The sequence below is a fragment of the Arachis hypogaea genome, chromosome 3, assembly GCF_003086295.3.
Source record: "Arachis hypogaea cultivar Tifrunner chromosome 3, arahy.Tifrunner.gnm2.J5K5, whole genome shotgun sequence".
Classification (NCBI taxonomy): domain Eukaryota; kingdom Viridiplantae; phylum Streptophyta; class Magnoliopsida; order Fabales; family Fabaceae; genus Arachis; species Arachis hypogaea.
In genome coordinates, this window is record NC_092038.1 from 11,536,016 (window position 1) to 11,562,309 (window position 26,294).

The 26,294-nt window shown below is 35.6% G+C and overlaps 4 protein-coding genes across 4 annotated transcripts; 2 read left to right on the plus strand and 2 right to left on the minus strand.

Moving 5' to 3' along the window:
* Positions 1 to 720: 720 nt before the first annotated feature.
* Positions 721 to 13,966, plus strand: LOC112789493 (phospholipase SGR2). The gene is made up of 21 exons (XM_025831422.3): positions 721 to 1,240; positions 1,844 to 1,944; positions 2,060 to 2,254; positions 3,027 to 3,182; positions 3,898 to 3,969; positions 4,094 to 4,246; positions 4,816 to 4,866; positions 5,087 to 5,257; positions 6,192 to 6,341; positions 6,898 to 6,963; positions 7,049 to 7,558; positions 8,492 to 8,564; positions 8,670 to 8,758; positions 8,944 to 9,016; positions 9,703 to 9,805; positions 10,225 to 10,318; positions 10,402 to 10,464; positions 11,487 to 11,535; positions 12,205 to 12,302; positions 12,482 to 12,528; positions 13,365 to 13,966. Exons 1-21 carry the CDS (start codon positions 1,027 to 1,029, stop codon positions 13,618 to 13,620), a joined length of 2,784 nt encoding a protein of 927 aa, XP_025687207.1. The 5' UTR covers positions 721 to 1,026; the 3' UTR covers positions 13,621 to 13,966.
* A 410-nt stretch (positions 13,967 to 14,376) lies between these two features.
* LOC112789496 (uncharacterized) lies at positions 14,377 to 17,153 on the minus strand. Its single transcript, XM_025831426.2, has 4 exons — positions 16,322 to 17,153; positions 16,150 to 16,203; positions 15,602 to 15,727; positions 14,377 to 15,058 (listed from the first exon to the last, which is right to left on the minus strand). Exons 1-4 carry the CDS (start codon positions 16,688 to 16,690, stop codon positions 14,879 to 14,881), a joined length of 729 nt encoding a protein of 242 aa, XP_025687211.1. The 5' UTR covers positions 16,691 to 17,153; the 3' UTR covers positions 14,377 to 14,878.
* A 34-nt stretch (positions 17,154 to 17,187) lies between these two features.
* Positions 17,188 to 20,482, plus strand: LOC112789494 (chloroplast envelope quinone oxidoreductase homolog). The gene is made up of 4 exons (XM_025831424.3): positions 17,188 to 17,515; positions 17,635 to 17,779; positions 17,880 to 17,971; positions 19,436 to 20,482. The coding sequence occupies exons 1-4, from the start codon at positions 17,423 to 17,425 to the stop codon at positions 20,123 to 20,125; spliced, it is 1,020 nt and encodes a 339-aa protein (XP_025687209.1). The 5' UTR covers positions 17,188 to 17,422; the 3' UTR covers positions 20,126 to 20,482.
* Positions 20,473 to 22,321, minus strand: LOC112789495 (GCN5-related N-acetyltransferase 10, chloroplastic). The gene is made up of 4 exons (XM_025831425.3): positions 21,509 to 22,321; positions 21,188 to 21,240; positions 20,937 to 21,107; positions 20,473 to 20,846 (listed from the first exon to the last, which is right to left on the minus strand). Exons 1-4 carry the CDS (start codon positions 21,890 to 21,892, stop codon positions 20,630 to 20,632), a joined length of 825 nt encoding a protein of 274 aa, XP_025687210.1. The 5' UTR covers positions 21,893 to 22,321; the 3' UTR covers positions 20,473 to 20,629.
* Positions 22,322 to 26,294: the final 3,973 nt, after the last annotated feature.

The following is a 26,294-nucleotide window of genomic DNA, read 5'->3' on the forward strand; positions in this document are numbered from 1 at the left end:
ATTAAGCAAGATCGTATGTAAAAGAGAGAATATTGATATTGATTATTAATTGTATATTGTGTTAGAGACTGATGGCACTTTTTTAAACTATATTAAATATAATTATTCTTAAAAAACTGTATCTTATAAAAAGTAGATACACATAAGGAGTGATAAAATATTCTTATCACAACAATTTAGTGGTTTTAAGACTTTTTATTAAAGATTTACGTGTCTTATCAAAATAACTTACCAAGTACTTAAATAGAGATCTATTTGTTTTTGCTTAACATATAGTGTTATGATAGTCACGTCAATTATTTTTTAAAATAATAATTATTGAAAGTAAAATATCCGATCTAGAATTTATGAATCACGAATATACCTATTAAGATGAAAATTAAAGATGATAACTAAAAATTGTTATATGATTTCAATATATTTAATTAAATTATTTGATATAATACATATATATAATTATTATTTTTATGGAAGGAGCAATGCCATTTACTAGGTATTAATAGTTAATATGTATTAACCAACGAGTTATAATTAAAATGGTATAATTTTTTTATATTTATTTACTAAATTGTCAGTTCTAATTTTTCTATTTTTGATAAAAAAAATTAATTATAATTATTTTTTATATAATTATATACGCAATCAATAAAGATAAAAAGTAATTATTCTCATTAAAACGATTTTCCTGCATAAAAAATAAATTCATTTTCTTAATGTAATAATGTGTTGATTTTGGGTAGAGCCACCGGTGTTTGGCTGTTGGTGTATGGAAAATAGCATGTTTGAAATGATGAATGAAATGAAATTCACCTGACATTCAACGCACGCCATCTCTGTCATTCTCCCTCCTTCCCTTCTCTCTTTCTCTCTCAGTTTTGATTTACAAAGTAGAAAGAGAGGAATTAGAAAAAGGAAGAGAAACAGAATCGCTTCCAATTTTAGAATTGGTAGCTCACTCCAACCGAACGCAACAACAATACAACACCTTCCCCCATCAATCGGTTCTGATTTCCTCGGCGGCGGGCGATGGCGGAAGCGGAAGAGCACCGCCGCGGCGCTGAGGGAAGTAGCAACAGCCCTGACCCTGACTCGCTGAAGAACACGCCTTCCAACATTGCGAGGCTTGAAGACGTGATCGAGCATTCAAAAGCAAGGCACAAGTATCTTGCTCAGACTTCTAGCCCCTCCGATGGCGGTGACGTTAGGTGGTACTTCTGCAAGATCCCTCTCGCTCCCAACGGTATCTATTCTCTTCATTCAATTCGCCAATCTTGATATCCATACTTCACTATGCTTCTCTTTCATTTGTTTCTCTATGGGCCATTTCACTCACTGTTCAGCTACAAATCAATAGGGCTGTGCTTGGCTTTGGGTTTTAGACTTTTAGGAGTGTGATCTTTTAACTTGCATGAGACTCTGATGTTGCTTTTGCTTTTTTAAATTGAACTTTGCTAGAAATGGCTTGCAGGGCCTTAGTGTATTAATGACTTAGTGAATATATAAGTACGAAGTGATGTGTTTGATGAATTGTTGCACAAGAAAAGGAACCGTGTTGAGAAAAACCAAGCACGCATGCATAAACTGTCATTTAACTCGTTAACTTCCTGTGATTCGTATCAACATTTTTGAATCTTGTTCTTTTGATATGCTTTCGGAGTTTGTTTGTCTGTTCAATTAAAATGTGGAAGCATTGGCACTAAATTATCATTTAACTTATTAACTTCCTGTCATTCTCATCAACATTTTAGAATCTTGTTCCTTCTGATATGCTGCGGAGTTTGTTTGTCTGTTCATTAAAATGTGGAAGCATTGGTACTTGCACTCACCTGCTCTCTCGTTGCAGAGTTGGCAGCCTCAGTCCCGAGCACAGAGATAGTGGGGAAGAGTGATTATTTTCGTTTCGGCATGAGGGATTCTCTGGCAATTGAAGCAGCATTCTTGCAGGTCATTTTATAAAATGTATAGTTGGTTACTTTTTCTTCTACTTTTTTTTTTTACTTGAATCATGGATGGGATGACTTCTAGATAATGAGATTCTTTGTTGTATATGCATTGGTAGAAAGAGGAAGAGTTACTCTCTAGTTGGTGGAGAGAATATGCAGAATGTAGTGAAGGCCCAAGACAGCGACAAAGTACCAGTACAAATTTAGATAAGCAGCACAATGAATCTTTGCTGGAGCGAAAAAAGTCGTTTCAACTTTTTGAAATTGAGGAAGAGAGAGTTGGTGTCCCTGTAAAGGGAGGGCTCTATGAGGTATTTTGTTTGTTTTTTGTGTCTTCTTTTCATAATGGTCTCAATGATAACTTTCTAGATTTATGTAGCACAATATGAGGAAATTTGGTGAGTTTTTAATGGAAAAACCTTAATGTTTTGTGGTAGAAGTGGCTTCTATATCATTCCTACTCTTGGGTGATTTATGGTAAACACCATAGTGCTTTCTAATCTTACTTTATTAGAAGGTGGATTAAAAATAAATGGAAAACAAAATTGGAAAACGTACAATGTTTGTTTGAATTCACCCTTTTTCCCCACAAGAAAAACAGGTTCTTTCATGTCTTCATGATGCATGTCGTTTATTATTTGGTTTTTGATGCATGGTTCTAAATGCGGAGAGAGAGGATAGGAAAGGATCAAGTGTTTTTGGCGTAAATTTTTCATCAGCACTTGTTATATATTGCTTGCTTCTAAGGATATTTTTGGTGAGTAATTATATTAAGCACATAAAAGAATGGGCATTTCCTCAAGCAAGTTTTATGGGATAGGATTAAGTGTTTGGCCCTACTTTATGTAAAGTTCATTATCTTTTTAGAGGATGTTACCTCTTGGACATGTTGAGTAGTGGAGCTATATATATTTGGACTCGTGTGAGGTCCTCCAGTGTTTTTTGTATTGTTCTTCCATTCCTCTTAGGATATTATTCTTTGATTCAAAGAAAGAGAATGAAAAAAAAGAGGGAACATGACTTTTCTCTTGCTTGAAAATAACTAGAACTGATTTCTGAGGATGTGATTCTGAATCCATGCAGGTGGATTTGACAAAGAGACATTGTTTCCCAGTTTACTGGAACGGAGAAAATAGACGTGTTCTAAGAGGCCATTGGTTTGCTCGTAAAGGTGGGCTCGATTGGCTACCAATTCGTGAAGATGTTGCTGAACAACTAGAGATTGCTTATCGTACTCAGGTCATTCTAACTGTTTGTGTTAATGTTTTCCAACAAATAATTCTATTCATAATTTTAAAAAGGCTTTAGCTGTGCATGTGGGTCTAATGTGAATTGCAAAATCATCTTCCATGTGCAACTCTTGCTCCTTTTTTATTTTATTGTTCTTTTCAAATTGTTTCTGGAAGGCTGTTTGATAGGTTTTTGTCCAATTGATATGCTTTTCTTGTTTATCCCAGTTTAGTATGTTATTACCTTCTGCTTTTTGCAATTTTGTTTCTCGCCTTATACAATGTTTTGCAATCTATTTACAAAACGCCAAGGTTGTTATTATACTTCCGTTTCTTTAGTCTCTTTTTATTATCATTTATTGGAAATTGTTGTACAAGAAAAAAGATTATAAGATCAAGGGATTTATTATGATCCTGAAAGATAAAGAAAACAGAACAGCCAGAGATAACACGTAATCTTGTAAGTTTCATGGAGTTCACAAAGGTACTCTTACAAATTAGCTGTGCGACAAAAACTTGGAAACCTCTTTACTCCGTGAAGATTCTAAATACATATCCTGGACATGTTAGCATCACACTTGTGTGAAGGAAGGAAAGGAAGGGTGTTGTTTGTTTTGTTGTTGTGAGAAAGAGAGAGGGGGGGAGGGGTTAGAGGGTGATCGGCTTCAATTTGGGTTCTTCCCTTCGCCCAGAGTATAAGGTTTACGATTCATTGGTTTCTACAGGTTTGGCATCGTAGAACATTTCAACCTTCAGGTCTATTTGCAGCTCGAGTTGATTTGCAAGGCTCCACACCAGTATGTAGAATATCTCTAAAAGGATGATATGTTTTATTTATTTTGTTTTATAGATAGAGAATTTATTTATTTTTAAAATTGTAAATGACTGATGCTTCATTCTATATTGTTGTTAATCATGCAGGGTCTGCATGCACTTTTCACAGGAGAAGATGATACCTGGGATGCCTGGCTAAGTGTCGATGCTTCTGGCTTTTCTAGTTTTGTTAGTTTTAGCAGAAATGCAATCAAACTAAGACGTGGTTACTCGCCGTCAGATTCAGCAAAACCAACCCAGGTTTTTTTCTTCTTTTTTTTTTGTGTGTGGAGGGGGGGGGGGTCTTACTACTAGAATGCATATAGGTACTAATAGTTATATATAACCATTTTGTCACAAAAAAGCTCCTCAATCTTTCCATAAGATATAACAACAGAGCCTTGTCCTACTAGGTGGGATTGGTTACATAGATTAAATGACGTCATTGCTCCTTGTCATTAATCATGTCTAAACTCACCCCGCTCCTGTTTCTTTTCCCTTATGGATAGCAAATTTGCCTTGGAATTTTATCTTCTCAATTATTGTGATTACAGAGGCGTGCTTATGTTGATATATAAATCTTGCTGTAGCTATGTCAGGGATGCCATTATTTCTTGGTTATTCTTTAATGCATGATTTGTTGTAGAAAATAAGAAACTGTATCATATTCAACACATGGCAATTCATATCGTAAATTTTAGTAAGTTGATTGCGATTATAATATTGTGGATAATTATCAGTTAATTGTTGAATAAACTTCAAGGCTCTTCTTTCTGGAAGCACACAAATAGAGATCAGTTCTATTGTTATTAACTTACAAATTTTAACAGGATGAATTACGGCAACAGAAGGAGGAGGAGATGGATGATTACTGCTCACAGGTATAGCCTACATTTATATTGTGTTCATCGTCATACTTTTCTTCTCCCTTTCAGTTAGCTCTTTGTGTTCTTGTCAGTCTCTAGAGCTCCATACCATCCTGCTAAAACTTGGAAACTTAGTTTTATTTCCCTTTGGAATTGGATTTGATCATATAATGCGCCTTCCCCTGGTCATAATTGGTTTGCTTCATATCAGCTGTATGATAATAATTGTTTGTAGGTCCCTGTTCGACACTTGGTATTTATGGTTCATGGAATTGGTCAAAGGCTGGAAAAATCTAATTTGGTTGATGATGTGGCAAATTTTCGGCATATTACAGCAAGGCTTGCAGAACAGCATCTTACTCATCACCAACGTGGCACTCAAAGGGTCCTCTTTATACCATGCCAGGTATCTCACATGTTCTCATTTTTGTGTTCTGAGCCTTATATGAGATTTCCTGTTTTTTTATTTATTATTATTATTATTATTATTATTATTATTATTTTGAGGCTTTTATCATTATTTCCCTTATATACAAAGTTAAGCTCTTTCTCATCTTGATTATCCATTGGACTGCATGTTGCAAAAATGGTCGAAACTGACATAGATACTATGCTAATCCATATTAAACCGAATTGAGACTTGTATTGTGAATCGAAGAACTATTTCCTGGCTTGTATGACCTGTATGGCTGTACCACATAGTTAGAAACTTGCATGAAATCCCATAATCTTCCTGGTGATCTCTGCAACAGTGTGGAAATGTTGTCCATTTCACTTGCTCTGTTTGATGAGTGTTTAGGCTTGCTCTTTGATTTTGTTTTTGTGGAGTTACGTGATGTTCTGATGTTATGGATTCAAAGTATCTTTTGCAATTTATACAGCATATGTAATCAAAGCTGGAATTACTTTGGATAGACTAGAGTCAAGTTCCAAACTTGGCAAATTCGCAAAATCTGCTGTATTTTTATGTGTGTAGGTGTGTGGTTTTTTTTTTTTTTTTTTTGGCTGTTGGGGGGGTGGGGGTGGGGGTTGTTCTCCTAATATGTGTGAGCAACCTGCACAATCTATCCTGAACGTCAGAATGAGAAATTCCCTTGAAATATAAGTTGAACATGAAAGAGAGGCCATTTTTCTAGACAGAACCAAAGCTTGTAGCATGTTTACAGGCAAAGAGAAATATATAAGTTGAAATCTTACGGGTTCTTCTACAAATCTGTGTACAAAGAGCACATTGCAAATTTTACGGAGGCCTCAATGCTTTTAATCATTGTGATTGTTTATGTTAATCATAATCTTTCATTTTATTTTGCTATATTTATTCATGAATTCATGTTATCTAGTGGAGAAAAGGTTTGAAGCTTAGTGGTGAAACAGCTGTTGAGAAAATAACTCTCGATGGGGTTCGCGGCTTGCGTGTTATGCTGAGTGCTACTGTTCATGATGTTTTATACTACATGAGCCCAATATACTGTCAAGACATAATTGACTCGGTATGTATGTGTGCACATATAGACATGCATACCTACATTGTCTTTTAAATCTTTAAAAATGATCAGATCTCGTTATTTCAACTTTTTCCTACTTTTTCCCCATTTAAAGATCAAATCTTACTGTTTTATTTTCAATCGACTGCAATGGCCCAATAACTTACTTTTTCACAATCACTTAGGTCTATTAGAATTGGTAAAGAAGGTATTTTTGTATTTTTCTGATCCTAGGGGCATTTATGATATTATATGGTTTCTGCTTTAATATCCCCTTGAATCAACAAACCATAAACTCCATTTTTGAAGAACTTTAGAGAGGATTACTTCTATGAGCCTCTTGTTGTTCTCAGAGCTGTTTTGGTAATTGCAAAAACAGCACTGTCAAACATACAAGTGGAAACATGATGCATTTTTTTTTAATTTCACGTGACAGCACAACAGATTTATCTAATTTCAAAAATTTCAGATGGAAAGTAACATTCTTGTTTCCTTCTTGATTTGGATGGTTTGTTTTGAAGATTTTTGTAACAGAACCCTTGATTGTGAAACCATTCTATAGGTATCTAACCAACTGAATCGATTATATCTGAAGTTTCTCAAGAGGAATCCTGGATATGATGGAAAGGTACACTATGAGCAAGTTTGCTTCATTTGTCCTCTATGCATTTTCAATATATATAATTATCTATTTTTGGCTGATTTTTCTGTAGATTTCTTTATATGGACATTCTCTGGGAAGTGTCCTTTCATATGATATCCTCTGCCATCAAAATAATCTGTCCTGCCCTTTTCCAATGGATTGGATGTTCAAGGAGCATGCTAAAAACGGGGAATCACTTCCTGATGAGCAAGACAGTCATTTTCTCCATTCATCAATCAATAAGGACGACACTTTGAACACAGTGAACCCCTCCAATGAAAAGAACAGTATGCAGCAGATCATTCCCGAAGTAGAGAAAGAAAATTCAGAGGAATCGTTAGTTTCAGTTCCTGCCTCATCAAGTGAACACATCACTGCTGAGACTGATGCTCCTAAACCAAGTAATAAGGGAGATGTTTCTGAGTTCCTTTCTTATTCTAGTGACATGCCTTCGGAGACATTCAATGGGTTGGATAAGTCTGAGAGCGCGAATGTTGGGCTATTGGCAAAGAGATTGTCTGAGGAAGAATGCCAGGGTACAGAGAACAAAGATGAAGTAATCAAGAAGCTCATGAAAGAGGTTAGTTTTCAGGTTCTACCTGTTCCTTTATTTGTAATTTTTCATTTTTAATGTTCTTTTCTGGAAACTTCCCCCTTTCAAGATAGTCAGGGAATCTAAGAAGCCATAAGATACAGACCCCTGCTGTTTATCCTTTACTTATTTCCCTTCAAGATGAATCGTTAATTCATGACAATCAATCAATTAATCATGTCAATTGCAGTACCATTATCATAAGCTGTTATTTGCTTGCCCATAATGGTTTGTTTTCTCTGACACCTCATCCTATTAAAGGTGTTTCTATGGAGAAAGCAAACACTCAGTCCATTGTAAATTTTAGGTTGGCTACCTCACCCTCCCCCCATCCCCCCTTCTTTTCCACACACCCAGAGAAGTGGCAATGTTAAGTTCTTTTTACACTTTTGGTTATGAGTTTGATTGCGTCCTGTGTGTGCTTATGAATTGTTAGTGTCTTGTTAGTATGTCAATATGTCCCATGGAATGGTGGGTTTGGCTTAGTAACTATGGTTTGGGAGTTATTTTAGTCTAATAACGTGTGGATATGAAGTTATTGTTCAATACTTAGTTTTGAATTTGCTAAGATGGCATTAACTTGAGAGGTATTGTCTTGAATTGTAAAATCTCTGCCATTTCTTGAATAAAACCTGGAAGTATTAAGAACTTCATTATCGCCTGGTTTGTTACCCTGTAAAGATTTAGTCCTTAGCTGTGTTTCACTGTGCCTATTCTTGGTGTATTACTCCTAGTGGGTTGAATTTCTGAATTGGTCTGTGATACATGTTTATACTGGTATGAGAGCTTGAACTGTAAGATGGAGGCTGGGTTTGGTGTGTGCATATATACTACATACATGGCTTACTTACTTTTAGACTTATAAAATCAATGGAATGTTCTTGAATTAGTATGGTAATAACTTGTAATTTCGTTGTTTAGATTGATTCATTGAGAGCCTCTCTAGTCAAAATGGAATCACGAGGTGCAGGGCATATTGAAGAGTTGCAACCTGGTAGTTACTAGCTTGTGCTTGAACAGCTTAAAGTGTTTTCTTTGTTCTCTTTGAATTTCAATATATAACGCAAAATAGTTAAAGATGCTTATGTCAATATGGCAGTGCAACAGTTACCTGAAGGGTTACCTACGCCACAAGATGAATCAAAGAGTTATACCCCATATATCAAGTACACAAAGCTTCATTTCAAGGTATGGTAACAAATAAAAACCTTTGTTTCAGGTATATAATCTCTTCAGTGTTTTCTACTGTGATGTATGTTTCCCTTTAGTATTTTAAACATATCCAATGAAAAAAAGATGGGTGCTTGCTAATTTCCATTTAAAATATGAGTTATATCTCGTTGATAATATGATTATTACTGCTTGTATGGCAGGTTGACACCTTCTTCGCTGTTGGATCCCCTCTTGGTGTATTTCTTTCTCTCCGTAATATCCGAATTGGCAATGGTAATAAGTTTTGAGCATGTATATACATAAATGGTGTGAATTCTATAGTGGCTATAATTATGATGGCTATGAAACTTTGTCAACACTTAAAAAAGTATTGCTAAAATTAAGGTCACACTTTTTTTTCCAAATTAAAAAGCATTGGCAATAATAAAAAAATGTGACCTTAATTTTGGTACAATTTTTAAGTGTTGCCAGAACTTTATAGCCACCATAGAATGTAGAAATTTTATTTCTAGTCTTGAAGTTCCTTTTACAATAGTGCACATTTTATACTATATTGCTCTGTTTCCACATTGATGAACCATTTGTAATGGAAGTATGATTTAGAGACCATATAAGGAGTATGCAAATTGAGGGTTAGCCTTAGTGCAAAAGGTTTCTGCCTTGTGACTTAGAGCTCACAAGTTGAGTTTCTCTGCTTGTGGAAATAAGACTGCACGCACTATCCTTCCTAATCTCCATTGGTTCAGATCTTGTTCATTGGGCTCCCCTGCTTTGACCATGTTTCTTCTAAAACTTCCCTTCATTCAAATTCATTTGACACTATCAGATTAAGTTGGAAATAGGAAGTTGGGAATATCACACCATATTACTTTATTGGATAAGTGCTAGTCACCTATAAACATACAAGCTTCAATTGTATTGATGTAAATTAAGACAAAACTCTTTCCTCATCATTCTAGGCAGAGGTCAAGAATATTGGGAGCAGGAAAATATAATCGAAGAAATGCCAGCTTGTCGTCAGATGTTCAACATTTTTCACCCCTACGATCCAGTTGCATACAGGTTTGTTATATTTTCATCCCCAATGAAATTCCCTAGTAGGCTTTTTATTTCTTGCCGCCAGTTGTTTTTAAATAATCCCTTAATTATGCTCAAATTCTATGTATTTGCTAAATCCCGTTGCTGCTATTTGAATTTGGAACATCACTTTAATATATAGATTTTGCAACAAGAGGGGTATTATATTAGGGTGGGAAAAAAGGTATATATCTAACAAACTGCTCCACATTGTTTGAACATGGATGTGAGGACCTTTGTCTTGCTACTTGCACACTGGCTTGTGGGATTGTTAATACCGATTCAACATTATTTTACTAATTTTCTTTCCAAAATATATTACTTTAATATTCTATCTGAGGATTTAGAAAAATATATGACATCATAAATGCTATTTTTATCCCCCCAAACAAATATCACTGCAGGATAGAGCCACTTGTCTGTAAAGAATACATTGGCAAACGTCCTGTTTTGATTCCGTATCACAAAGGAGGAAGAAGGTTGCATATTGGATTTCAGGTAAGGCGGTATAGATGCTTGTACCATGTGAATGCACTGGACCACTGTATTTGTCTCAAATAATCCCCTCAATCCTGGTGTAGGAATTTACTGAAGATTTGGCAGTTCGCACTCAAGCAGTGAAGAATTATCTGAATTCTGCAACGGTGAGCATCTTTTCTATAAGAATAACAAAGTGGAGGGATGGCATACAGATTAGGCTAGATGACCAAGAATTACGATTATTTATTCATTTCATATCATCCTTTCTCCCTGTTACATTTTCCCCTTCTATAATATCCATTTTTGAATCTTTTTTTCTATTATTTTTCCCTCGCTTTTCATGTTTCATGTGCATTGTGCACAGAAAATGTGCAGTTTTCATTTTTGTCTCTGAATTCATTTGAAACACTCGTGGAGTTAATTTTTGTTTAACCATGGGGGTATGAATTATATAATTTCCATATAAAGAGTTGCTTCCCTAATATTTAAACTGATGTCCAGTGGTTAAGATTACTTGTCACCTTGACCACTTTTTTGGTTAAAAGCAAGAGGCTTTATCAGAGAGAAGTACATTTTTTGAAAAAAAAAAAAAAGAATAATAATTAGATATTCCTCTGTTGGCCAAATCAGCGTCAAAAGTTTTAAGAAACATAATGCAATTAGGTTCTGTCCTCGTATTTCTGTTGGGGTGAGTTCCTTTATTGGGATTTTGGATTAGGAGTCAAAGGCTGACCATAAAGCAATGTATGTTACTAATATCTGCTACCCTTATTGGAATCCTAAAGGGAGAAAGAAAGTGAAGGAGGACACATTTGGAGTAATGTTCACGAAATATAGGACCACCTAAGCAGAGATGTTAATAATAACTACGAAGATTGCAGCTACCATAGTGGTTTTCTAAGTTTCGAATGTGAAATTTATGAGTTTTGATTGCTTTGTAAACTTGCTAGCTTAGAGTTTGGTTCATGGGTTGGTCGACAATTCATATTGGGAGAATATACTAGTAAGCTAAAGTGTATGCAGGTTTGTTACAAATGCAGCTCAATATAGACAATTTGAAGCTTAATATTATTTTAGGACATAAAATAAATTATGTAATTCATCAATTATGATGGTTCTGCTAGATTGAACAGAAAACATATTGTTTAGCTTTGTAAAATGATTGTTATTCATGATTTTCGAGCAGGTTAAGGTCCTCACAGTTTGTCAATCGACAAGCATGGACAACCAAGAAGGTAATATTGTCTTTCAGGATCCTTTTCATTTGATAACTTCATTTTTATGAGCTAATGTTTTCCGATTTCATATAATAAGGTTGTTTTTAAGACTGTTGATATAGTAGCTGTTAAAATGGATTTTTGTAATCTTACAGCTTTTCCCATTTGCATTTTATTTAGAAGTGGCTTTTCTTAGTTCCTTTTGCCAGGGTTGTGATAACTAATAACCATGCCACAGACATGGTAGTCAGTCTTGTGGGATTAAGTTTCATTCGCTGACTTTTTGGTAAATATTATGTCACCAAAAGAAATGTTGGACTTTAAAGTCATGTGATGGCTATATCTATGAACATTTAGATTTTTATAACCTAATGGGAATGTGCGAAATTCCACAATAACTGTAAAAAGCATTGCAAGCTGATTTCAGCTTTAACAAGTTATAAAACTTGACTACTTGAGTTCAAATTAAATCTTGCTTCTGTTCTTAATGCAGATATTTGTGGTCCTCATCTATAGTCTTTATTGTAGAATGTAAATTGAAAATAATATAACAATACCAAACATGTTGTGTTTGATAGTTTGACTCTGATTTTGCAACTTTATTGGTCTCGTGGTTATTAAATCATTTATTCTTGATTAATGCTATAACATAATTGTGACAATTTTTTCTTGGCTCCTGTATTGCAGATGAAAATCCAGAAGTGGAGGAAGAGCCATCATATGGGTCTTTGATGATGGAGAGGTTGACAGGAAGCAAGGATGGACGAATTGATCACATGCTACAGGTATGGAGTTGTTCCAAACTAACAATCTGCTACTGCTATTGTTGACCCACTACTCCAGTGTCAGAAGTCTTGTGCAAACCAAGATCATACATAACTGATTTCTGCAAAATTTGCTGCTCCAAAATTAACTCATTCAAATTCTTTTTCTTTATTCGTTTGATTTTCTGTTTGATATACAGGATAAGACATTCGAGCATCCATATCTGCAAGCCATTGGATCACATACGTAAGTGCTTCATTTAGAATTTGTGTAATTATCATACTATCAAGATTGTAGTCATTGGAAGTGAATAAAATGAAGCAACTGGGTGATTATTTTAATTGTTAGGTTATATATATATATAACAATTCTTATTTCTTGTCTGGTGGCCATGGATTCTAATAACATAAACAACCTCTTTACTTATGTTAGGCTACATACATCTGATCCTCTGTAGACTTGTAATTGGAGTTTGCTTAGAATATCTTTGTGATTTGTTTAATTTGTTCGCTAGTTGTTAACATAATACACTATTGGTTGTCTGTGTAATTTTGATAAGTATAATTTTGATGCAAGTTTAGATGACTTTTTAAGTAGTGGGTTTGGAAATTAGTTATTTTTGCTGACATGGCAATACACGATTGGTTGTCTGTGTAAAATTCTTTTACATTGACAGTACATGAACATTAAATTCATAAAGATATGTTTAAAATTTATGTAAAACAATAACATATTGCATTTTTTCTTATGTCCCTTGAGCCAATTACATGGTCAGTGGCTCAATTGCCACGTTATATATACCGGGACAATGCACAGAACAATCTATTTTAAAATCAGATCCAATGTGGTGATGAGTTGATTCTCTTCCTTAAACATAGCATAGATTAGATTTAGAATTGATGTGCCTAATCATAAGGGTCTTCTCTGCAGCGGGAAAGACATGGTTAATATATGTTTTGGAGCTTCAGTGTCTATTATTTTATTACTAGAAAGAGAATGAATGATTTGACAGAAATATCATGGATTTTGTGGTGTTATTCTTATAACTGATAACTGACAACCATTTTTTTTGCTCTGTACAGAAACTATTGGCGGGATTATGACACTGCTCTTTTTATATTGAAACATTTGTATCGAGATATACCAGAAGACCCCAACTACTCGGATGCATCAGGCACAGGCACCTCAAAGTACGAGAGTGGTTCTACTGGCTGGTTTGATAGGAGAGAGACTGTTGAGGAAGAAGTTCCCTTGACATTCTCTGACAAGGTAATGGTGAGAAACTTCTCAAGCAAGGCTAGAAGGATTATACAGAAGCGCACACCTTCTAGTTTCTAAATAAATGCAAGGCTAGAGATGTAACTGCATCAAATCACTGCTTTGTGAATGTGGCACATGCTGATACGAGCATTGCTCTCAATCATTCATCCGTAGTTGCTGTTAATGCCTCTAACAATGTAATTGCAATTGTGTAATTGTCAAAGAGTGTACACTAGAAGTAGAAGGATTCATCATCTTAGAGTTGTCCGATATGGCTGACTAGTGTAGTGGTGAATTGTTCCATTCTCCAATGTACATAGGAGGAGAAAAGAGCGGGGAAAGTCATACTTGTACCTTTTGTTTACGAACTGTATAATCATGGTCCTTAGAACAAATTGCTATATAATGAAATGATTGTTCTTCACTGTGTACACTTAAATCAGAGACATTTTATATATGGCAAAACCTGAGCAATTGAGTATAGTCCTGGGGAAAACACAGATACAAGGTATTAGGAGAGCATTATAACGTTTTTCCATATTGTAGATTGAGCTTTCGGCCATTTTTATGACCACAGTGGTACAGTCTACGGATGAATCGGGGCTGCTTCGGTTTCTGGTTTGGGTGGGCAAATTATTCCCCATTCCAGCCCACCTACCTCCCCATCGGAAGACTCATTTGGAATCCAAGTCCATTCACACCAACTTACTCTAGACAAAGATACGATTTTAACTTCTAATTCTGTGATGTTACCTCATTGAAGGAAAAGACCTTGCAAATAGAATACGTTTTCGTAATAAAGAGACGCAACCCGCAAAATCGGAAACATGACAATTACAGGACCAAATTTAGTAAAAATATAATTATTTGGAATCAGGGATCTTTGAACATTCAAAATAGTCAACATGCAAGGGGCATTCCCCTTTGTCCATTTCAAAGCATAATCCTAAAGTCTGTTAAGTAATGACATGCTTCTTGATGATGGTAATATTATGTTGCCCAAACATCTTGCTGCAAAATTGATGCTATCTGCCGACAACGTTCACAAATTGATGTGGCCCCAGAAACTGTTTGCACCGGAAACTGGCTGTTACTTTTTCATTTGTCTTCCAATTTTCTTTTAGTGTTTGGTTTTCTTCTTTCCGATCTCAGGTTTCATCGTACAAGGAAAAATTTACAAGTGCATACAACTAACACTACAAACACTTGTACAGCAAATATATAAGAACAAACTCCAATTATAAAGAAACCGGAAACATAATTAATGAATTGAAGCTGATCACATTATGTTTGCAAAGTCAAATCCATAGTGATATTCACCAACTCCTACATGTCTTCATTTCTCCTCAAAATCAACATCAATAATCTCAGGGTCTGACTTAGATGCAGAGGTTCTTTTACCATCTCTTGAAGAGAAATCCCCTTTAGGTTGCCACACAATGTTGCCACAGCTTGTACATCGAATTATTTGGCTCTTAAGACCAACAAATTGCATCTTACAAGCTGGACAATTTCCCTATACAGATTTAACAATATTTTGAGCCTATAAAGTGCATAAAACATTATAATTGAAAGACCACTAGAGCAACTTGAGCTATGTGCCACATAAATAACAAGTCCAAATAATTTGATCCAATGTGTTTAACGTCGATGGCAACTGCCAGCATGGTGAGAATTAACTGAGTGCTAAGTTGCAAAAATAATTTAACAAATGCAGCTCAAGTATAAATGCATGAACATTTAAACATCAAGTAAAAATGAAAACATAGTACAGATGATTCAAGGGAAAAAAGTTATTTCATTGAACACAGAAGTTTTCTTGGTCGCAGTTAAAACAAGCTTCATAGGCCCAGTTCAGAGTCTACAGGTTGTCAATGAGGCCATCATGTTAAATTATTTTTGGTGTACTTATTGTTTGCACGCCTTTTTTCCTAAAGAGAATTTCACCTACCTGGTCATGGCCACAAGTCATAACTGCTATTGAAGTGATGTACACTACTCTAAACAGCACAATTCAGAAGTTATGCACATGCTTGAACGCGGCAATGATTCCTCATACCTGAATAGCTAAATTGTTAGCCAATGTCCCTATGAGAAGAGGACCAGCAAATGGAAGTACCCATGTTGCAATAATCAAGATTCGAAAAAGCCAACCAGACAATGCAAACCAGATGAAGAAAGTTGTCTGAAAGGGAGAATTGACCAGTCAGATCAAGGTCGAGAAACTGAACTAAAAAATCACATGTATACTTAGACGAGTTGGTGCACACTTAAGCATGATTCAAAGGGTTTTTTCTTCCTTTTTGTAGAATAAAAATAATAACTAAAGCTTACATATCTTCAAAGTAAGATCAAATAAAGTGATTAGATCCAGTGTGCCCTTTGGAGAAAGTAAAGTTAATTAGATTCACAGGTTATGGCAGCATTAATGGAGAAAATGTTTACAATGAATTCTATGGGACTCAATTTTTGGAACCTAATGTATGGTTTAATGCTCAAGTTAAATCTCGCATTTCACATGGCCTTTGTAAATAAATCTACATGAAATATTCCTATCTAGCATCTTAACCCAGAAATAAAAATTTTGAATTTGAGTGATATACTTACCACGACGCCCTTTCCCACTGGACTATCCAGAAATTTATTGAGCTGCACCCTGTACTGAACCACACACACACGCACAAAATAACATAAACCCTAAGAATATAAGATACCGAACCAGTAACCACCACAAAACTAAGATCATCAATGCACAAAAGAAGGGAAATAATGAAAAGACCTGAGGCCAATTTCTTCTGAAATCCATGGTGAAGTTGCGCCATCGGAGGCTAATCTCGAAGTCGCGATCAATCTCACGTGCTCGGTCAGCGGCAGCCCTGGCCACCGAGGAGAGGCGGTTGGAGAGGGCGTAGCGGCGGTCGAGGCGCTCAGCGGTTTTCTTCGCTTCGAAGATGAAGCGCTCCATGCCGTCGTTGGCGCCTCGCCACGCGTCCTTCCATGCTTCCCCGGAAGCCATACGCTTCGCGAAGCTGTCCATGTCGCTCCGGCGAAAGGCTTCGACTTTGAAGGTTACCATTTGGCGATGGCGGCGCTGCAGGTTCGTGTTGGGCGGTAGCAGAGGTTGCCACCGCAGAGCTGTGGTGGCCATGGCAGTAGCTCCCGTTCTTCAGAATCGGCAAAACGAAGAAACAATTATCGAAGAAACTGGAAATTGGAGAATACAACACTCAATTTTAGAAAACCACAACACAAGACAAGGGCTTTCACTTTTCACTATTCAGAACCCAATTTGAGATAACGTGACCTTACAACTCAATAATGATAATTAACAGTAATAAAATTGACTAATACAACTACAGAAGAAAAAAAGAACATAATAGTATTTATATCATTAATTATTCATTTTAGCAAAACAAATGTTCACATTTTCAACTCCAATAAAATAAAATAAATATTTGATTCTAGCATAAAATGGACAGATATTTTTTTATTAGGCAATTGGAAATCAGCGGATGATCAAACAGGGAGACAATTTCTTTCTTAAGAAGATTATTTATTACTTTTAAAAGAATTCGTCAATATTTGTGACGTGATTTCAATATTTACAATGCAATTCAAGTTTATCAGATGTGACTTGCATATTTGCAACGATTGCAAAGATATCATGTGGTAGGCATGTATGCCACGTGGAAATTGATGTATATGATATTTATTTCATTGCAAATTTCGTGAATTAATTACCATGGAATTTTCAAATTTCATTTTTATATAAAAGCAAACAAATCTGACAGATATTATACTATCTTTCCAAACACGTCTTCTACCTCAAAACAGTGACAGCATTTGGATTGAATTGAATTTGGTTGCGACGTGATAGTGAATGTCGTCGTTGACATCCCTCTCCGAGAAGGCCACCAAGCTTATGCGAGCTCTCCAGTACGATTCCTACGGCGGCGGTGCCGCCGGTTTGAAGGTACCTCCCTCGTCTTTGTTTTTTTTTAATCAAAATTAAAACTTGATGGTCGTTTGAATCCAAATTGAAGTTGCTTGATTTTGATTCGGGAGTGAGAAACGATTGTAATTTGTAAGCAGCATGTTGAAGTTCCGGTTCCTACTCCGAAGAGCGGTGAGGTTTTACTGAAACTGGAAGCAACTAGCATTAACCCTGTTGATTGGAAGATTCAAAAGGGCATACTTCGCCCTCTTTTCTTACCGAGAAAGTTTCCCCACATACCCTGTAATTATGCTAGTGCTAAATCTTCTTCTCCATTTACCTCTAATCCGCAGTGTTCTGGTTTATTTATTTGACAATTCGTGTTTAATGTTGCTGCAATCAGGTACTGATGTTGCAGGAGAGGTTGTAGAGGTTGGACCACAAGTTAAAGATTTTAAAGTTGGAGACAAAGTCATTGCTAAACTCGGTCATGATGTAACTTTCTCTATCTTTCACTTGTTATTTGCTTTCGATTAAAGTTCCGGTGATTTCTATCTACTGTCTACTCTAGCTAGGGGGTTAAAATTGTAAGCTTGAGTATATATACATTGTTGTTCACAAATGGCAACACTTCTATCAAGTAGAAGAGAAAAGAGAGATAGATAGGGTTAAATGGACTTTCTTTTTCAATTTCTTATAATTTCAAATGGTTACTAGCTACACTCTGAAGGTGCAGCAAGAATAAAAGAAAACAACAGAATCCACACTAATATATCCCACATAGATGTCTCTTCTATTAGCCTTCTAAGTTCTAACCCTATGCCACAATTCAATTCAAGAAAACAACAGCTAGCTTCGCGGGTCTCCAGTGCTATCTCAACACACAAGAAGCTGAACAGAGCAAAATCCTTCTTTTTTCTGCGTGTTTTCTCTCTGTCTCTGAACCATTCTTTTTTCTCTTTAAAACATAGCTGCAGCTGAATCTTTGTTCTGATGCTGCTTCATCATTTCCTTATATCCATGACAGTTGTAGTAAGTTGGATGAAATTATAAAAGATGTTTCAAATATTCCATTGTATTCAACAACTCCAAAGCATACTGAAATACCCATTCCAATGCCATCATTTCCACCATTTTTCTGAGTTTGAATCTTCATAATCACCTATCATGTAAAGCAGCCCTTTTCCATTCGACAAGTATCCTCCTAAAGCATATCTTCTTCGATTTGCATCATGAATACAGCACACCCACCATTCCACCTTAATTTCTCTTCTGTGTTCCTCATGACTGCCATGCCCTCCTTTTGGATATCTATCTTCCTCTATTTGATCTTCCTTCTCCAAGCTCCGTGAACTTGGGCCTTCTCCTTGTTTTTTTGATAATCTGTTAACTAGGGAATATGAGCATACACTTGAGCCCAGTGTTTGGAATGTATGCTTGATTCTAGGTTTTCGGGATAGACACAGTAAATCATTCAAATTTTAAGAATTAGGTGGAAAAAGGTAAGAAAGTAGGGGGTGAACACAAACAAATTGCAATTCACTAATTCAGTGAAGCAGTTCTAAATAGCTGTGATGTAAGACAATAGTCTTATACTTCTCTCTATATTATATAAAACACGTCTGCTAAGAAAACATGTGATACTTTTTGGAACACACGAGAATAAAACGGGTACCCCCAGTGCTCCAAGCTCTGACAATTGTGGGGTTGGAGAGGGTTTTATGTATGTGGCCTTAACCCTAATAGAGAGGTTGATTTTGTGACACAATCTGAAGATCACCTTTCCCCATTTTTGTTCTAGTTTTCCTCCCGTAAACTAATAAATGATAGCCCCTAGATGGAAGAGTATAATTTAACTTTCTGAAACCTGTAAATTTTCCAAGTTTAGATCGTTGTCCAACATATCCTAGGATAATATTTCCAATATCTATTTTATGTGTTGTTTGTTTTGAATGGCAGTATGGAGGTGGATTAGCAGAGTATGCCGTTGCTAGTGAGAGCTTAACTGCTATCAGACCAGCAGAAGTCTCGGCTGCTGAAGCAGCAGCTCTACCTATTGCCGGTCTCACTGCTCGTGATGCCCTCACTGAAATTGCAGGAGTCAAGCTTGATGGGTCTGGCCAGCAAAAGAACATATTGGTAACTGCTGCTTCGGGTGGTGTAGGTCATTATGCTGTTCAACTAGCAAAACTAGGGAACACACATGTGACAGCCACTTGTGGGGCTCGCAACATCGAGTTTGTTAAGGGCTTAGGAGCTGATGAGGTTCTTGACTACAAGACGCCAGAGGGGGCAGCTCTAAAGAGTCCATCAGGCAAGAAATATGATGCTGTGATACATTGTACAACCGGAATACCATGGTCAACTTTCAGTCCTAATTTGACTGAAAGTGGGAAGGTAATCGATTTGACACCTAGCGCGAGTTCTTTGTGGACATTTGCTGTGAAGAAAATTACCTTTTCCAAGAAGCAGCTGGTGCCATTCTTCGTTACTATCAAGCGGGAGGGCCTGGAGCATATGGTTCAGTTAGTGAAGGATGGGAAAATCAAGACTGTTATTGACTCTAGGTTTCCTTTGAGCAAAGCTGAAGATGCTTGGGCTAAGAGCATTGATGGCCATGCTACTGGAAAAATCATTGTGGAGACATAAGCTCTGTTTGCTTGCAGTTTCAGTATTTCTGTGTATCCATGTATGGTACAAGGTATATAGATGTGAATAAGCAGCATATGGTATGCTGCTGTTTTTATGTATTCTAGTGTTTGGAGTGTGTCATTCCCTTGCTGTTTGTAAATGGTAAGATCTCTTTTTTTTTTTGGGGTGTGTGATATAAGATGCTTTATTAGGGAAATCAGTCAAGTCTTTTACCTGGATTTTATTTGTTTTATTTTATTTTCATTTTTGGGGTGCTTGTGTTAGTATGTAAAAACAGTTCATCTCTGCTGTTAAGCACTTTCCCCTGTTGTTTAGTTTATTGCATACGAATTTTAGTAAAAGGGTTTGCTAAAAGTTTGAGGCTTCTCACTTGAAAAGCATATTTTGACAGCATGAGAATTACAAAATAGTTATACTATCACAAACTATGTACTTATGATATACTTTGCTCATCTTGATGTTTCGTTTGGATGTAAGATGTCTCAAAACTTATACATTAAGCTAACTAGTTCTTTTAATCATAAGAACACGACATTTTCGTCCAATCCAATTACTTGTCCATGGTGGATCTCTAGACACAACATGGTATCCTGCATTTGTGTACAATTTGCGTGCACCAAGATCTTCTTCATAAGCCCGAAGTGCAAGAAACTCATGACCCCACAGAATGGAAAGCTTATCACACGCTTTCAACAATGCAGTAGCTATTTTCCTCCTCCTGTAGTCACCAGTTAGTTTCATAAATTCACACTTAACAGCACAATGAAAACCAAATAAACTTGGTCTATATTAGATTTCACTTAGTTACCTGAATGTTTTGGAGACTGCTATTCCTGATATGTAAAGGTACTCTTGTGCTTCAGCAGGAAGATGTTGAAGCACATCTCGGTCTCTTAAGACAGTGACATCTATGACCCCTACAAGTTGTTTTTGTGAATCTGCATCTTCTGTGGCTGCCTCAGCCACCAAACAAGCATACCTACACAAACAACAATGATCAATTCTTGATATTTCTCTCTCTTTTATTTTCTTTAGAAGTTCAGATGTTCACAAATTTACCTATTGGGAGGTGAGTTATTAAGCTTGTACATGAGCCCAGAAAGCACTTCCGCCTACTTGCATATTGTAAATGCATCAAATTCACAGTGAACTAACGAAGTGATTTCTTTTAGAATTTAATTTTGATATTCGTAAAACAGTTTTGCACGGAACGCTAGCTACATCAATAGAACTATTTGAATGAATAGTAAAAAAAACTAATGCAATTGAATGAGTACAAAAAATATTTTACATATTCAGTACATTAAAATTAAACTCTTTTTCTTGTATCTGGTTGAAAAAGAAAAAGAAAAAGAAAAATAAGAGAAGCAAAAGATTGACCTTAAAGAATTGAAAGAACAAGTCATTAAAAAGAGCCACAGGCTCATGGAACGCTTCTGCCTGAATTAGAGCGGCTTTCTTTGTCTCATCTTTATTCTCAACAAGCCTCCTTACCTTCCATTCATATTCACACACCAAATACTCGAGTTGCTGCTTAAGCTTCTCACCAGCGTTCTCAATCTGCTGCTGCAGACTCAAATTCTGATCTGCACGAGATAACTGAGAAGTACTACTTGTGGTGGTGCATTGCAACACAAAGCCGCCGCTACTCCTTCTCACACTACTGCAACACGCATTTCTAGAAACTACTCTGGAATCAAGAAAGATTTCTGAGCAGAAAAGCTTGTGTGAAGTGGTGGGGTTGCATGCCAGTAAATAAGCCATACATAAATGCAACCAAACAAAGAAAGAAAACAAGATAAGCAAGCTTATACGCTACATAACATAGCCTTCTTGCTGGTGCTGGATGATGTCAGATGCAGGATCCATTACAGGATTCGGAGTGGGACCACCAGTTCTTGCTTTTGTGGACTCTCTTGCTCTCTCTGACTGTGCTTCTCAAATATACAGGCCACGTGGATTCATGCCAGCCAGGGAAAACTGAATGAATGTCATTTCTATATTCGAAGCAGTGATTCTCTTGCTGCTCGTCGTATATAAAGGTTACAGTGATAATTAGAAAATTTGTTGCAAATGTAAATAGATTGATGTTTAATTTGATGGATGTAATATATTAAAATTAAATTTATATATTATATTTCATTTATTGCATTGTATTAAATTTTAAATAATTAACACTATTTTATTTTAATTAAAAAATTATATTTTAGTAATTTTCATACGTCTTTTAATATTAGCACAGATAATAATCTTTAGGTCTTTTTATATTCTTTATAATTTTTTCTTTTTAAAAAATATAATTAGAATAATTATTTAAATTAGTTCGTAAAATTTTTAAAATTAGATATTTTAATTTTTTAAATTTTAAAATATATAAAATAGTTTTTAATATTATTTTCTATTAGACAATGTCGTCCTCTTTTGTTAATCACTAAAATATTGAAAATTATTTTATGTATTTTAAAATTGAATAGACTAAAATATCTGATTTTAAAAATTCTAAAAACTAATTTAAATAATTATTCATATAATTATCGATAACTTAAAGATCCATAATGGTGATCAAGTTTCAATTACTAGACTCTATTAAATTCTACCCATTAGATCTATCAATAAAAGACATGTGAGTAAACATTCAATTAGACTCTTCATTTTCACAAAAGATAAGGCGATTTCTGTCTAAAAAAGAGAGATATTTTAGCCCTCAATCTTTTTTATTTTGGGACAATACGATTTCTCTGTTTAAAAGTCTGTTAAATAGTAAGATAAATTAATTTTGTGAGAGTTTTATTTATAATTTGTGGGGGATTTTAAACTCCCACAAACTATTAATAAGTTTGTTTTCAAAAAATTCCTTCACCAGTAGTGGTTAAGTAGAAAAAAGGCCATTAATGAAAATGATATCGTAAGACAACAAATAATTACAATACAAAGACCTTTTAAAGAAAAAAATAGCATTAAATAAGAAATGAAAGAAAATAATATTAATGTTAATGATATTAATATTGGTGATGATAATAGCACAAGAAATAATGATGATGATAAAGTATGGATACACAATAAAAATAATAGAAGTAGAAGTGATAATGATGAGAATGAAAAAAATAATGGTCATAATTAGTCAAATTGTTAAAAAGAATTTTGTAAAAATTTAAAATTTCTACAAAATACAAATAAAATCCCCTACAAAAATAATTGTTATTACTGTTTAACGAATTTTTAATAGAAAAACATATTATCCCAAAATAAAAAAATGAGGGTTTAGGTGTTTTTTTTATATATAAGAATCGTCTTTCGTGAAAATGGATCAAATTGAGGCTTATTTTGTTTGTTATGGATTTGATATTGGTGTTGTGTAATGAAATGGATCCATAAACAAAATTTTCACTACTATGGTACTTGGTCAAAACGTAGGTTATGGTTTAGTTTAGTTTTTATTTATTTTTTGTTGAGGGAAATAGACAAACACACTCTGTTTTGTTTTTTCAAAGGTTTTTAATTTTTTTTATTCCCCTTAAACCCAATCGTAGCTTACATTTTGCTGTAGGCGTTAAAATTTTTTTTGAAGTAATAAAACGCAACTTTTTTGTGTTAGATTTTTTTATAGAAGAGCCAAAATGTAGATTGTGTTTTATATAGGCTGTCAGTTTTTTTTTTAAAAACTAAAAATGCATGTTACGTTTTGTTTAAAAAATATATTTTAACTAAGAGTTCGGTCTATAAATACGAAGTAAGACTCTCATTCAGCTTGCCTCACTCCATTTTTACTCATTGTATTCTTCTTTCTTGCACATATGACGTAGTTTGAAATTTTTTTGGCAGTTAGATGTGTCAAAAAAATTGGATTAAGTGAGGTTGCAGTTATGAAAAATATTACAAATTTGCGAGTGTATTATAACGATGAGGTTATACCAAACACACATAAATGAGTGACTTTTGTTTATGAATGTCCGTTGTCATTTGCTATTCCATATACCATGAGTTTTTTAGAATTGCAAAATGGACTTTGTAGTAACATTCAAAACCACATTTCGAAAAGGGTGAGCAACATTTTATACAGGAATCCTGTACAAGTATTTGGTGGGCTGATACAGTTTCAAATGATGCCCATAACTGACGATGCCAGTATGCAGTAGATGTTATGTATTTATCAACAAACCCAATTTTATGTGTCGATGATAGAGCTGTATGTTGAGTTCGAACAGCAGTCAGGATTGGACGCGGTTGATGAGGAGGTCAATGTTGATGAGCTCGGGGATATAGATTGGGGAGAAGATAATAGTAACAGTGAAGAGGAATTCGAAGCCAACTATGAAGTCAATGATGAAAACGATGACGGAGACTTGGCACGCAATCTGACGGTGCAAAATGAAGCGGATGCGATTGTAAGCCAGTACTCGTTTGGTGTTCCATTTTTTATGCGAACTCTAGATCTCGAAGCCATGCATACCCCGAAATTTTCTGAGTATGCGAACATGAGTACGTTATGATTATTAATTCAAGTTGCCTATAGTGTTTATTTAATTTGCCTTCTGATTGATGGTGATGTGCATGTCGTAGGTGAAGGCAACGCTGCCACGGAAGATGGTGAGTTTAGTGTCGGAATGGAATTTGGTTCAAGAGAGTCGGTGATATCTGCAATCAAAAGCTACACTATCGCTAGAGGAGTTGATTACACTATGTATGAGTCTGACCCGCAGACATTCTATGCGAAATGCAAGGGTTATGGTGCAGGGTGCGATTGGCCTATCCGAGCTAGTTTGATTCGAAAGAAAGCTTGTTGGGAGATCAGAAGATACAATGGCAAACACATGTGCACCATGGGCACGATTTCACAAGATCATGCGAAGTTGGACTCGGACACAATTGCAAAGGCTATTAGGCCGTTGGTCGAAGCAGACCCGTCGATAAAGGTGAAGTCTATTATTGCAGAAGTTTAATCCAAGTTTAACTACATTGTAAGTTACCACAAGGCTTGGTTGGCAAAGCAGAAATCTATCACAAAATTTTTCGATGATTGGGAAGTTTCTTACCATATTCTGCCAGTATGGTTGAAAGCAATGACTATGAAAATGCCAAGGTCTCGTGTGTAAATAAAAACGCTCTCTGTTTACCATGAGAGTGAGGATACAACTTACATCGTCAACTCCTATATTGTCAAGTCCTCGCCTAAAATTCGAAGTAGGCCTCTCTATATATCTTGTATGTCGGCGCCAATGACTCCACCTAATAAAAAACAGAATAATAATAATAATAATAATAATAATAATAATAATAATAATAATAATAATAATAATAAGAGTAATAAACAATACTGTCGCGCAAGTGGAATACCAACATTGCCGAGTTGATCGCGGGTTATAGGTGCCAGGAGTGGCATACGCTCCCACGCCCAAACAAAAAGCAGTATCAGTGGGCCATCCATATCTTTATATTTGTATTGTAAAGCACGACACAACGATCTGTATAGGTGTGCCAGACTGACTGTCCCTCAACTGTATCCTGAAATCCAGTGGAAATTCCGAAGTAGCGGTAGAAACTTCGAGTTCAATGAAGTGGTCGACTTATCCGGATATACAACTGTTCCGAGCACGCAGAAAATGTGCGCCCGAACGTACCGCTCAACAGACTCCTGAGTGTCACACGGCTCGGTGTCTCTGCACAGCCGGACCCATGCAAGATTAACATTCCCCAACACATGATCTTGCGGACCGGGATCCCGACCAAAACACGCAATGCAGTTCTCCACTAAAAACTGGTGATTGCTGTCTGATCTACCCGTAACGGCCTCCTCATTAATCGGGAGAGAAAGAATATAGCTTACATCTTCCAGCGTTACCGTCACTTCACCAATCAGAAGATGAAATGTGTGAGTCTCCGACCTCCAGCATTGCACCAAGGCACTCAATAGTGCAGAATGACCTCTCATTTCGTCCACTCGCGAAACGTGTTTAAACCCAGTTAATGCCAGTGCCGCTACAGCTACCTCGTTAAAAGTATCTGCCGGATCGAGTTTTCTGGGCAACAAATTCTTGATAACCTGCAAAAAAAATTTATTTAAATTCTATATAATATCAGTTAATAATTTATTCAAAAAATATATTAACCATTAATTTTGTATTATTAGAAAATAAATAATAATTTATTATTATCATTATTATTATTA